Source organism: Oncorhynchus clarkii, chromosome 5 (assembly GCF_045791955.1).
Source record: "Oncorhynchus clarkii lewisi isolate Uvic-CL-2024 chromosome 5, UVic_Ocla_1.0, whole genome shotgun sequence".
In the NCBI taxonomy this organism is placed as follows: Eukaryota; Metazoa; Chordata; class Actinopteri; order Salmoniformes; family Salmonidae; genus Oncorhynchus; species Oncorhynchus clarkii.
Genome location: NC_092151.1, coordinates 54,336,790 through 54,349,190, shown reverse-complemented (window position 1 = coordinate 54,349,190; position 12,401 = coordinate 54,336,790). Strand labels below are relative to the sequence as shown.

At 42.2% G+C, this 12,401-nt stretch overlaps 1 protein-coding gene across 1 annotated transcript; it reads right to left on the bottom strand.

Moving 5' to 3' along the window:
* Positions 1-3,457: 3,457 nt before the first annotated feature.
* On the bottom strand, positions 3,458-11,521 carry LOC139410088 (diencephalon/mesencephalon homeobox protein 1-A-like). Its single transcript, XM_071155531.1, has 5 exons — positions 11,439-11,521; positions 8,475-8,640; positions 8,047-8,225; positions 4,592-5,024; positions 3,458-3,906 (listed from the first exon to the last, which is right to left on the bottom strand). The coding sequence occupies exons 2-5, from the start codon at positions 8,626-8,628 to the stop codon at positions 3,467-3,469; spliced, it is 1,206 nt and encodes a 401-aa protein (XP_071011632.1). The 5' UTR covers positions 8,629-8,640; positions 11,439-11,521; the 3' UTR covers positions 3,458-3,466.
* Positions 11,522-12,401: the final 880 nt, after the last annotated feature.

The following is a 12,401-nucleotide window of genomic DNA, read 5'->3' as shown; positions in this document are numbered from 1 at the left end:
CTTCAGTGGCTTAGCAGCGCCGTAGACACACATACATGGTCTCACACACACACACACGCAAAAGTGTGCACGCACACAAACAAGTGTGTGTACACACACACAGCATTCGCATAAACCATTTTGCACACAACTCGCAATATACAAAGTTGTGTACATGCACAAACCCCATTGGTTGACAACATAATCATGCAGGCTTGAACATCTTTTAATAAACCCAATATGTCTATGCCGGGATTTTTTTTATGTCAACAAATGATTTTTTAATGACATAGCTAGGACGTTGTTTTTTTTCCTTCAAATAATTATTTTGTACACTAACATGATAGCCTTCAGTTAAAAGTGGATAGCGATTTCTGATTGTATGGGTTGTTGAGGGAGTGAGAGACAGAAAGGAAGATAGAGGGACCAGAGAAAACAGGTGTCTGAACTTTGCTGACTCTAGGAACCTTTTCAGTTCTATTTCATCTTATTCTATTCTTACTTAATCCATCGATATCCCAACCCAAGTTAATCTTATTATGGCAAAGCATTCTGTTTCGGTGTAGCCGAACCTCGGATGACAGGACCAAGAAGGGGAGTGGGGGATTGGGGACTCTTTAGAGCCTGACACTGTGCTTCAGTCATTTCATTTAGGATTAGTTACTCTGCATTCGGGTGAACAAGTGGCAGGGGCTGTGTGTGTGTGTGTGTGTGTGTGTGTGTGTGTGTGTGTGTGTGTGTGTGTGTGTGTGTGTGTGTGTGTGTGTGTGTGTGTGTGTGTGTGTGTGTGTGTGTGTGTGTGTGTGTGTGTGTGTGGACGTGTTTAACTATACATGTGGGGACAGAAGTAAACAAACAAAAAATATTAGACATTTTGTTAGTTCCCACAGGGTCAAATTTCTAGGGGTTAATGTTAGATTTAGTCTTAGGGTTTGAATTGAGTTCATGGTTTGGGGCTAGGGTTAGGTTTAGCTGTTAATGGTTTAGGGTTAGGGAAAATTGGATTTTGAATGGGGCTGAATTGTGTGTCCCCAAAAGGTTAGTTATATGAGACTTTGTGTGTGTACTGTTTGACATGAACGTCCTTAAACGGGGACTTCAGTGCTCTGTACATAGGTGTTGGGTGATGGAAACAATTCCTACGTTTTTAAAACTTTTAGAAATACATTTTTGTAAGACTGTGTGTGTGCACACATCTGTAGGAGCATGCGCATGCCAGTGTTTTAGTGTGTTCATGTATGTGTTTGTTTGTTTTTCTGTAGGCCAGGTTCCCTGCTGTGATACTGATTTCACACTGCAGGGTGGTGGGAGGTGGGTGAAGCCTCCTGCTGTGTGATCCTCCATGGTTCAGGAGTTGTTCTGGTAGTCTGGTGAGACACTCTGACCTAGCTGCTCCACCAGATAGCCACCCATGGTCCCAAAGCTCTGGTAAGTACGGTAGCCCTAAAGGGCAAACTACACAAAAATATAAACGCAACATGCATGTCATATAAACGCAACAAGTGCTGGCTCCATGTTTCATGAATTGAAATTAAAGATCCCAGAAATGTTCCATACGCACAAAAAGCATATTTCTCCCAAATGTTGTCCACAAATTAGTTTACATCCTTGTTAATAAGCATTTTATCTCAAGATAATCCCTTCCACCTGACAGGTGTGGAATATCAAGAAGCTGATTAAACCACATGGTCATTACACAGGTGCACCTTGTGCCGGGGACAATAAAAGGCCACTCTAAAATGTTCAGTTTTGTCATGCAACACAATGCCACAGATGTCTCAAGTTTTGAGGGAGTGTGCAATAGGCATGCTGACTGCAGGAAAGTCCACGAGCTGTTTCCAGATAATTGAATGTTCATTTCTGTACCACAAGTCGCCTCATCGTTTAAAAAAAAATGTGGCCATATGTCCAACTGGCCTCACAACCGCAGACCACGACCGCAGCCTGGGACATCCACATCCCGATTCTTCAACTGCGGGATCGTCAGAAGGGGGAGGGCGGGGTGCTGAAGAGTATTTCTGTTTGTAATAAAGCCCTTTTGTGGGGAAGAACTCATTCTGATTGGCTGGGCCTGGCTCCCCAGTGGGTGAGCCAATGCCCTCCCCACCCATGGCTGCCCCCCTGCCCAGCCATGTGAAATCCATAGATTAGGGCCTAATAAAATTATTTCAATTGACTTATTTCCTTATAGGAACTGTAACTCAGCAAAATCTTTGAAATTGTTCCATGTTGCGTTTATATTTTTGTTCAGTATAGTTTTAAAAACACGAGTAAAAAAAAAAATAATTTTAAAAAAGGCTTACACATGTAAACATGCAAATTGTCTCTTGCCTGTGACGTGTTCCCAACATAATTATTCATAAATTATATTGCATGATTTGAATTATCGTCTAAAATAATCATCTCATTCACCAATCGATCTTCATACATGTGGTTTATTCCCTTGCATTTTAACAGATAAATGACTCACATTTTAAGTAAACAATTGAGAAATACATGTCTGGGCTCTACAATGATAAAATACATACAGCATTGGCCTGGGTGCCAGTGTGTTTCTGCTTAAGTCGATAACACCATATATTTTTTTGGTCACCGTCTTGACTCGACGTAAAGATGTGGCGCTCTTAAACGCACATGCAGAAACAACCTGGCACCCAGGCGAACATAACATAGCTAGATTAAACAGATTCATATTTGAACGTTGCTCTGTTCCCACCGTAGACTATAATCTTTACCCCAGCAGGTATTGGCTCATTCTACTGTAGGTCCTTTGCATAAAGCCACAATGGAACAATTCAAAAATAGCTTGAATGTTTCCTGTTTAAGTCCTCGACACAAAAGGAGACACCGATTTATACTCCCGAACCAAGCAGATGGGATGGGAACAAACGAGGAGGAATATTTACAGTACAATGTGGAATAAATTCTTGCAGGTGGGATGTAGCTCTTTAACAGGAAGTACTGTCCATCTGCCAGGTGCAGGGCATTGTGGGATTTGTAGGGCCAGTCTGTGCTGTTGTAAATCTTTGAATGGGTTTGATCTGAGGCTGGAATCTTGGTTCAATCTTTGTGCAGTTGTAATCCTTGTCTCGGGATGCATGCAAAGCTCATCTTTAATGTTACTGTCACTCTCCCCAGCTCTACTGTTGAGGTCATCAGATACTGTTAACCGCCATGCATTTTCCCCGGTATGAGATGACAGCTTTGTGATATAGGAGTGTAGCTTTGAGTTCTCTGATCCACATGGTTTGGTGGGTAGCAGTAGTGCGATTGGACTGGGTCTATGCATCTAACCTGCGAGGGGGTCAAATAAGCAATGTCCAGTAGTGTATTGATCTAATGTCCAGTCCCAGTGTCCAAAACTGATGCAGTGTCTATAATGTCCAGTCAGTGAAGATGTCAGTAGAAGGGGTCGTAATGTCTGGCTGCATCCTTGGTAGCTGCCCTGGGGCGGGGGAGGGGGGGGGGGGGGGGGGGTCAGGTCTGGTCAGTTGGGTAGTGTGTCCAGGCCCAGGGAGGCTGCGTGCTGCTTGGCCCTCAGACGCAGGTTCTCGATGCTGGTGGTCTTGCTGTTGAGGCTGGGCATGCTGCCCGGAGGAGCCTGGAGACCTGCCAGAGGGCTGTTCCACACCTGCTGGGCCTGGGACAGAGATGCCTGGGACATGGACTGGTAGTAGGATTGGCAGGGCAGGGAGCTCAGGGGGGAGGGCATGTTGACGTTCATGCCTAGGTAGGGCAGGGAGGAGGGGGTACCCATGTCGAAGGAGGGGTAGTGGACCATGTTGTTGGTGGCGGCCATGTGCTGGCGGAACTGCTCCTGCAGGCGGAAGAGGCTGAGGGGGGACGAGGCGTAGGAGCCCTGGGACAGACCACTGCTGCCCATGCCACCACTGGAAGAAGGGAGGGAGGGTGAGCCCAGGGGAGAGTCTGATGATGAGAGAGGGAGAAGAAGATTTTGGTTTTAGTTTTAGTTTTGGTTTTAGTCAAAAGACAATTGTAAACCGGGTAGTTTGGGTCCTGGTTGCTGATTTGACTGAAACAGCATTTCAGCATCTCAAGGTTTGTGGAATATGGCCAATATACCATAGCTAAGGATTGTATCCAGGCACTCCGCTTTGTGTTGTGCATAAAGAACAGCCCTTAGCTGTGGTATATTTAAGCAATAAGGCCAGAGGGGCTGTGGCATATGGCCAATATACCACGGCTAAGGGCTGCTCTTACAAGTAACGCAACACGGAGTGCCTGGATACAGCCATTAGCCGTAGTATATTGGCCATATATCACAAATCACAAAGGTGCCTTGTTGCTATTATAAACGGGTTACCAATGTAATTAGAGCAGTAAAAATAAATTATTTGTCATACCCGTGGTATATGGTCTGATATACTACACCTGTCAGCCAATCAGCATTCAGGGCTTGAACCACCCAGTTTAAAATGGCCAATTTTCCACAACCCTTTGGGCCTTCTTGTATAAATAACCACCACTGTTTATGTATTGTTTATGTTTAGTATTTGATGCAAAGACTATTAAAAGACAATTCCGTTTTGTAAGCTGGCTCACAGTCTCATTTATGGCCCAATATCTGTGACTGTGATAGAAGAGTTCACACCTGGTGTGGGGCTGAGGCGTTTGCAGGACGGAGAGCCGCCTCCCGGCTGCAGCCCTGCATCCCTCTGCTGCATCTCCCCCTGAAGCTGCTGCTGCGTTTCCTCCTGCAGCCTCTCCCTCCTCAGCTCTTCCTCTCCCTCACCGTTGTCTTCGGCGGCCGACTCGCTTTCTGAGGGCTCCGGGGAGGTGACGTTCACCTCCACGTTCATCTCTGCAGGCTGGGGCTGCATTGACTCCAAGAGGGAGGAGGAAGTGGAGGAGGAGGGAGGTGGAGGGCTCTGGGTGGAGGGCACACTTGCGGTGGAGGTGTCTTTGGTCTTGACATCCTCCTTGTCACCCCCCTCTCCGTTGGCCTCCTTCTGTTTCTGGAGCTGCTCCTTCTGCAGGCTGCGCTGCTTCTTGCGGAACTTGGCGCGGCGATTTTTGAACCACACCTGATGAGAGGAAGGATTTCAGTTGTTTTACAGTAATAACACAATGTGTCATTACTTTTCAATCTCAGAATATCTTTTGGCTGAAATGTATTGCTACGGAAACTGTAATTCTCTATCATAGCTCAGGCTTCTGATAATGTCAATATTGGTAATTTTGATTTTATATACAGTACAAGTCAAAGGTTTGGACACACCTACCCATTCAAGGGTTTTTCTTTATTTTTACTATTTTCTACATTGTAGATTAATAGTGAAAACCTCAAAACTATTAAATAACACATATGGGATAATGTAGTAACCAAAAAAGTGTTAAATAAATAAAAATATATTTTATATTTGAGATTCTTCAAAGTAGCCACCCTTTGCCTTGATGATAGCGTTGCAAACTCTTGGCATTTTCTCAACCAGCTTCACCTGGAATGCTTTTCCAACAGTCTTCAAGGAGTTCCCACATATGCTGAGCACTTGTTGGCTGCTTTTCTTTCACTCTGTGGTCCAACTCATCCCAAACCATCTCAATTAGATTGAGGTCGGATGAATGTGGAGGCCAGGTCATCTGATGCAGCACTACATCACTCTCCTTCTTGGTCAAATAGCCCTTACATAGCCTGGAGGTGTGTTGGGTCATTGTACTGTTGAAAAACAAATGCTAGTCCCACTAAGTGCAAACCAGATGTGATGGTGTATCGCTGCAAAATGCTGTGGTAGCAATGCTAGTTAAGTGGGCCTTGAATTCTAATTAATTAAATAACTGACAGTGTCACCAGCAAAGCACCATCACACCTCCTCCTCCATGCTTCACGGTGGGATCTACACATGCAGAGATCATCCGTTCACCTACTCTGTGTCTCAAAAACACCGTGCTTGGAACCAAAAATCTCAAATTTGGACTCATCAGACCAAAGGACAGATTTCCACCGGTCAAATGTCCATTGCTCGTGTTTCTTGGCCCAAGCAAGTCTCTTATTATTGGTTTCCTTTAATAGGGGTTTCTTTGCAGCAATTGGACCATTGAGGCCTGATTCATGCAGTCTCCTCTTAACAATTGATGTGTCTGTTACTTGATCTCTGTGAAGCATTTATTTGGGCTGCAATCTGAGGTGCAGTTAACTCTAATGAACTTATCTTCTGCAGCAGAGGTAACTCTGGGTCTTCCTTTCCTGTGGCGGTCCTCATGAGAGCCAGTTTCATCATAGCGCTTGATGGTTTTTGCGACTGCACTTGAAGAAATTTTCAATTTCTTGACATTGTCCGTATTAACTGACCTTCATGTCTTAAAGTAATGATGGGCTGTCGTTTCTCTTTTATTATTTGAGCTGTTCTTGCCATAATATGGACTTGGTCTTTTACCAAATAGGGATATCTTCTGTATACCACCCCTACCTTGTCACAACACAACTGATTGGCTGAAACGCATTAAGGAAAGAAATTCCACAAATTAACTTTTTACAAGGCACACCTGTTAATTGAAATGCATTCCAGGTGACTACCTCATAAAAATGGTTGAGAGAAGGCCAAGAGTGTGCAGAGCTGTCATCAAGGCAAAGGTTGGCTACTTTGAAGAATCTCAAATATAAAATATAAAACACTTTTTTGGCTACTACATGATTCCATGTGTGTTATTTCATAGTTAGGATATCTTGACTATTATTCTACAATGTAGAAAATAGTAAAAATAAAGAAAAACCCTTGAATGAGTAGGTGTGTCCAAACCTTTGTCTGGTACTGTACATCTTTGATGCATCCAATGTGTATATTGTTGATTCTTACAAATGTAATTTTAACTAATAACACATTTACTTCTACACTGAACAAAAATATAAACACAACATGGTTTTACGGAGTTACAGTTCATATAAGGAAATCAGTCAATTTAAATACATTCATTGGGCCTAATTTCACATGACTGGAAATACTGATATGACTCTGTTGGTCACAGATGCCTTAAAAGAAAGGTAGGCGCGTGGATCGGAAAACCAGTATCTGGTGTGGCCACCATTTGCCTCATGTTGCGCGACACATCTCCTTCGCATAGAGTTGATCAGGCTGTTGATTGTGGCCTGTGGAAGGTTGTCCCACTCCTCTTCAATGGCTGTGCGAAGTTACTGGATATTGGCGGAAACTAGAGCACGCTGTCATACATGGTGATCCAGAGCATCCCAAACATGCTCAATGGTTGACATCTCTGGTGAGTATGCAGACCATGGAAGAACTGGGATATTTTCAGCTTCCAGGAATTGTGTACAGATCCTTGAGACATGGGGCTGTGCATTATCATGCTAAAACATGAGTTGATGGTGGTGGATGAATGGCACGACAGCGGACCTCAGGATCTTGTCACGGTATCTCTGTGCATTCAAATTGCCATCCATAAAATGCAATTGAGTTCATTGTCCGTAGTTTATGCCTGCCCATACCATGATCACACCGCCAGCATGACGCCATACACGCTATCTGCCAGGTACAGTTGAAACCGGGATTAATCCGTGAAGAGCCCACTTCTCCAGCATGCCAGTGGCCATCGAAGGTGAGCATTTGCCTACTGAAGTTGGTTGCGACGCCAAACTGCAGTCTGGTCAAGACTCTGGTGAGGACAATGAGCTCACAGATGTGCTTCCCTGAGACGGTTTCTGACAGTTTGTGCAGAAATTCTCACTAACAGGGATGTACACAAATTTGTCCACAATTTGAGAGAAATAAGCTTTTTGTGAGTATGAAAAAAATTCTGGGATCTTTTATTTCAGCTCATGGAAGGAGCATTTCACATGTTGCGTTTATACTGTATTTTTGTCCAGTATATATTGCTGCTCTTCCTGTCCGCAGAACTCAAAAACATCCACTAGTCATGGCCAGAAAAAAATGTATCTGCCCAAGACCGACATCATTGGAGATCTTTGGTATGGGCCCTAAAGAGGATTAAGTAAATATTGCCCTTTATCATCCAAACTCCCACTCGCTCCACCCCAGAAGATGAGAACCTAGTGAAATATTTCCTTTCTTTCGACTCCGTAAGTATCCTCACCTGTACACGGGCCTCTGGCAGGTTGGTGCACATGGCCAGGCGCTCACGCATCACCACGTCAGGGTAGTGGGTCTTCTGGAAGGTCTTTTCCAGGGCCTCCAGCTGCTGGGCAGTGAAGGCTGTGCGACTGCGCCGCTGCTTTCGGTGCTGGGAGCCATACCGGGCCTCGAGGATGATGTCTTGAAATGTGCAGCCGTTGAAGGAAAAGAGACAGGGCCAATTTAATTGAGAGTCTGGCTCTGAATATGGATTTAAGTAAATGCTTCAATTTATTGTGTAAGACACTTAGTTCGACTACTTCAAGAGCCCTTTAACACAAGGCAACAGACATGACCATCACATAGCATTAGCCTGATTGTATTGCAAATATTTCTGACTTTTGGAAAGATTTAAGCTATATATTCAGAAAATGTGCAACCCGTTCTTACCAGCCAGCCTCTCTGCCAGGGTGAGCGCGTGCACTGATGGCCGGTAGTCAGGGGCGTGCTGGGCCTGCTGCGCCGCCTGCTGGTGGAGGTTGTACATGGCGCTTAGCGAGTTCATGGCGTGGAGAGAATATCCATTCACTCCGTAGTGCTGCATGGCTCCCGTCAACTTTTTAAAAAAATAGTGGGAAAAGTTCTTTATGGGCATTTGTAATTACACAAGTTTGAGGTCAAATGTAGCTACAGGTCAAACAATGTATTGTTATTGTTGAATTATAAAAACCATCAGTGTGGATTGATCAAGGTCATAGTCTTGTTAATAGCCTGTAGGTGTAGATTAATAGATAATTCAAAGATCAAGTAGGCTCAAGTTATTATCACCTTTTTTATTATATCTTCATTTCCTATTTCCATACATTTTATTACAACTATTTCACCTATCAACAGCTGACTTCTAATACCTTTTAATTGGGCACCTGCATTTGGTCATGATCCAATATTGCATCAGCTATTATGTGACTATAACTGTGAAGATTTTGTATTTGTAAAGATTAAAGCTGAGAGTGAGACATTATAATATAATGGCATTGAGAAGCCAAGCCAGCCTCCACTAACCCTAACCCTCTGTTCCCACGCAAAGCTCGCTATTTAACCAGCTTGTCCCAAGAGAGTCTCCCCCCCCCCCCCCCCCCCCCCCCACTAAAGCCCCAGGGGCTGTATGAAATAATTAGCCTATTCTCCTGTGTTATCTCAACATTAATGCTGATATTGATATTCATTATTTGTATGTCGCACTTGACGTTGTGCCTGAAAGCAAAGCGATGTGGGCCTACTAAATAGGCAAAATATAGAGTCCCTACAGCACTAGCTGAAGTTAAAAACGCCAACGAAACCGTCAACTAAGAAAACTACACAATAATCAGACATTAATCGGGGATTTTGCTCTGAAAAATCACACAAAAGCAAATAACTTGGCGGGACCAGCAGACAAAATTATTAAATTCTATAATGTTTTCATTAAGAGTCTTATTAATTGCAGACTTATTGTCATATCCATAATGTGTAGCAAATTAGCGCATTTAATAGCCTAGCTAATTTGTATTCACACACAGATTACGATAAAATTATCCAAGCCTACGACTTAAATCTAAAAATTGTCAGTGCGTTGAGAGTTTAATCGCAAACTGCTCATAAAACAAGTCACGACAAATCATGTTTATTTTTGTTATTATTTGTATTATTTATTTATTAAGACAAGTTGGCATAGCTTCATGTGCGTGCATATTGCGTTCATAATTTGCAATACTGACTGCAATGTTGTTATTTTAAGAATAATAATTGTAAGTAGGCCTGCAATAATATTTGTTTGAATACAATTTCAACCCCTCAAATAGATGGATTTGCCTATTTCGGGTCTATTTATTTGCTATATTTAGTCTTGCACTGTGTCCAAAAGATCATATAGCCTACGGTATTTTATTTGTTATGCTCTTGGGAATGAAAGCCCTAAGGGTGACAGCGGGACTGTGTAGGCTAACACAACAATAATCTAAATACAGTAGCCTAAATGATAGCGTAAGACCCCTATCACGTTAACATTTCATCTTGTCATTCATAAAGCAGAAATGTAGAATGTACGAAGCGAAATTATTAAAATTGGTAATAAAAGTTGAATTTAATAATATTAATAATAATAATAATAATAGTAATTGAACGCTTATAAACTGATAGGCCTATATACGTTATATCGATATCATCCATATTTTCACTTTCATATATTGTTACCAAATTCAGGAGCATGAACATTTATCAAGATCTAACCATATCTGAATGTTTGAAGGCTGCAAATCTTGATTTATCAGTTATGATGGAAGCCTATAGGCTACCTATTATAAATGGACAAATGTTTTGCCGTGCCAATAATAGAGTAGTGTAATGACAAGGTCATTTCAGACACATTTACAGGGATTATCATAGGCCTAAAATACAGCCTATACTAGATAAAGCTTGCTTTTAACTGTAATGTATTTGATAAAACATGCTTTAAAATTACAATAAAATGTGTTACAATAAACTGGAATATGCCATAGCCCACAGGTCAAGGAATCTGTTTTTCTGTATTCGCTAGAGAGTCTTTGCCAGACAGCCACGAGGGAACACTTTACATTGGCCTGGACCGGGACAGAATGTGCATAGGTAAATATTTACCTATCTCCCAGAGTATTTGAGTTAAATGGGAGCCGTTTCTCCCGATCTTTGGCTGCTCGCGTCCCACTGCCCGGAGGCTTGCTGTGGCGGGGAGATGTATGAGGGCTCTTCAGTGAAATATGCTGATCTCCAGTTGGCTACCCCGTCTAATGTAGGTGCAAATAGGTTTCAAATGCTAGGCTATTTAATTTGTCATCCGTTCTGACACGTGAAAGGCGCGTGTGTGTGATTAATAATGTCAATTTCTGAATATGACAGTTCATCTTCCTATAAGTGCCATTGCCTGTAGCCTACACATGGTTTACAATTGGTTTGAGGATGTTTAAATATTAATATTTCCATGTGGAGAGAGTCAGTTAGCCTTGGGTATATGATTTAAGCCTCATTATGCTAATTGCCGTGGATGTATATGTTCTACTCCAGACACTGAATAGGCCTGTCGCCCAAGGGCCGCCGATATGTCTGTAAAACCGACACACTCTTCTATGATTCAAGTTATGCCCAAACCTACGCTAATATACATGGACAATTTAATAAACTATGCATGAGATTAACATTTTATAAAATAATGTTGACATTTTAGCTAAGTTTAGGTGTTTCCACTTATAATAAATGCATTTTCATAAGACTACAACAATATTTTGCTCCAAGGTTCAGCAATTGTTCAGCAATTTTGACAGGCACACTTTAGAATGGTACTTTTCTAGCATGGTCCATCCCTGATGTTTTACTGATGCATGCCCTTCAAAAAGTTATTACCTCTTGCACACGCCGCTCCTGGGGTCTTTGAGTGTTGTAGCCTATGTCCGGCTGTTTTCAAATGGAATATTAGCTTTCAAAGTATCACCTCGTGTGTTTACTTATCAATTCCGTGCTGTTTAGTCCTGTATACTCATTGTTTTAAACTAGTGTCCAAACTCCTCAACGCTGTCTTCTTTCAGGAATACAGTAGTCCGTTTTCTGCGCGCGGTGCTCTCGCTCTCCTGGCGTTCTCCGGAGTGTGGAAGAATCCAGAGTACTGCCATATATCAGGCTCGCGCACGAGGTAAGGTCTTTAAAGAACTCGAGCGCCCGGTGAGGTCATGCAAGATTTCAAATGGTTCTTTGCTGTGCCAATCAAAAGAGGTTTCTTCTACTCCTGCCTTTCTCCGTGACTGATTTAGATTTCATTTCTGAATCCATGTCTGGACATGAATGTTAGCGTAATATTATAAAGAAGAAAAAAATGTGGTTGTGTGGATCTGTGATAATGAAGTCTTAATTTAAAATACTGACATTAGCAAGGTATTGTCATATTTACTCTATCAAATATCGAAACGATCAAATGGTGTTATTATTAGTATTAGTATTTTCATCCTGTTAACTTTTAGGGCCATTGCTGTATGGGTCATTCCACGAAATGCGTGCCCTTTGCGCCCCTTTTATATTTTAAGTAGAAATTGGAATTTTAAAAGCCTATTATATTCAATGAAGTGCCTTTTAATATAGACCACGTTGAGATTTCAATACATACATTTTGTATATGAATAAAGACTAGCTAAAGTGTCAAAACTCTGCATTTTGACATGTCACTTCATGCACCCTCTGTGACTTCCAGGAAGCTTTTAACCCACTTCACCCCAATAGTTCTCCAAGTTTTCACCATCATTGTAAAGCCTTAGTTATTTTTTTGCTTTGTCAAAGTTATTTCTGAATATTATTTATTTCATGTGATTGGGTGGT

Bases quoted from the DNA above. Each gene is read 5' to 3' on its own strand.
- LOC139410088 (XM_071155531.1), bottom strand. From the start codon at position 8,628: ATGCAGCACTACGGAGTGAATGGATATTCTCTCCACGCCATGAACTCG. The intron at 8,226-8,474 runs GTAAGAACGGGT...GCACATTTCAAG, and splicing joins CCTGGCAGAGAGGCTGGCTG to ACATCATCCTCGAGGCCCGG. The intron at 5,025-8,046 runs GTGAGGATACTT...TCCTCTCATCAG, and splicing joins TGCCAGAGGCCCGTGTACAG to GTGTGGTTCAAAAATCGCCG.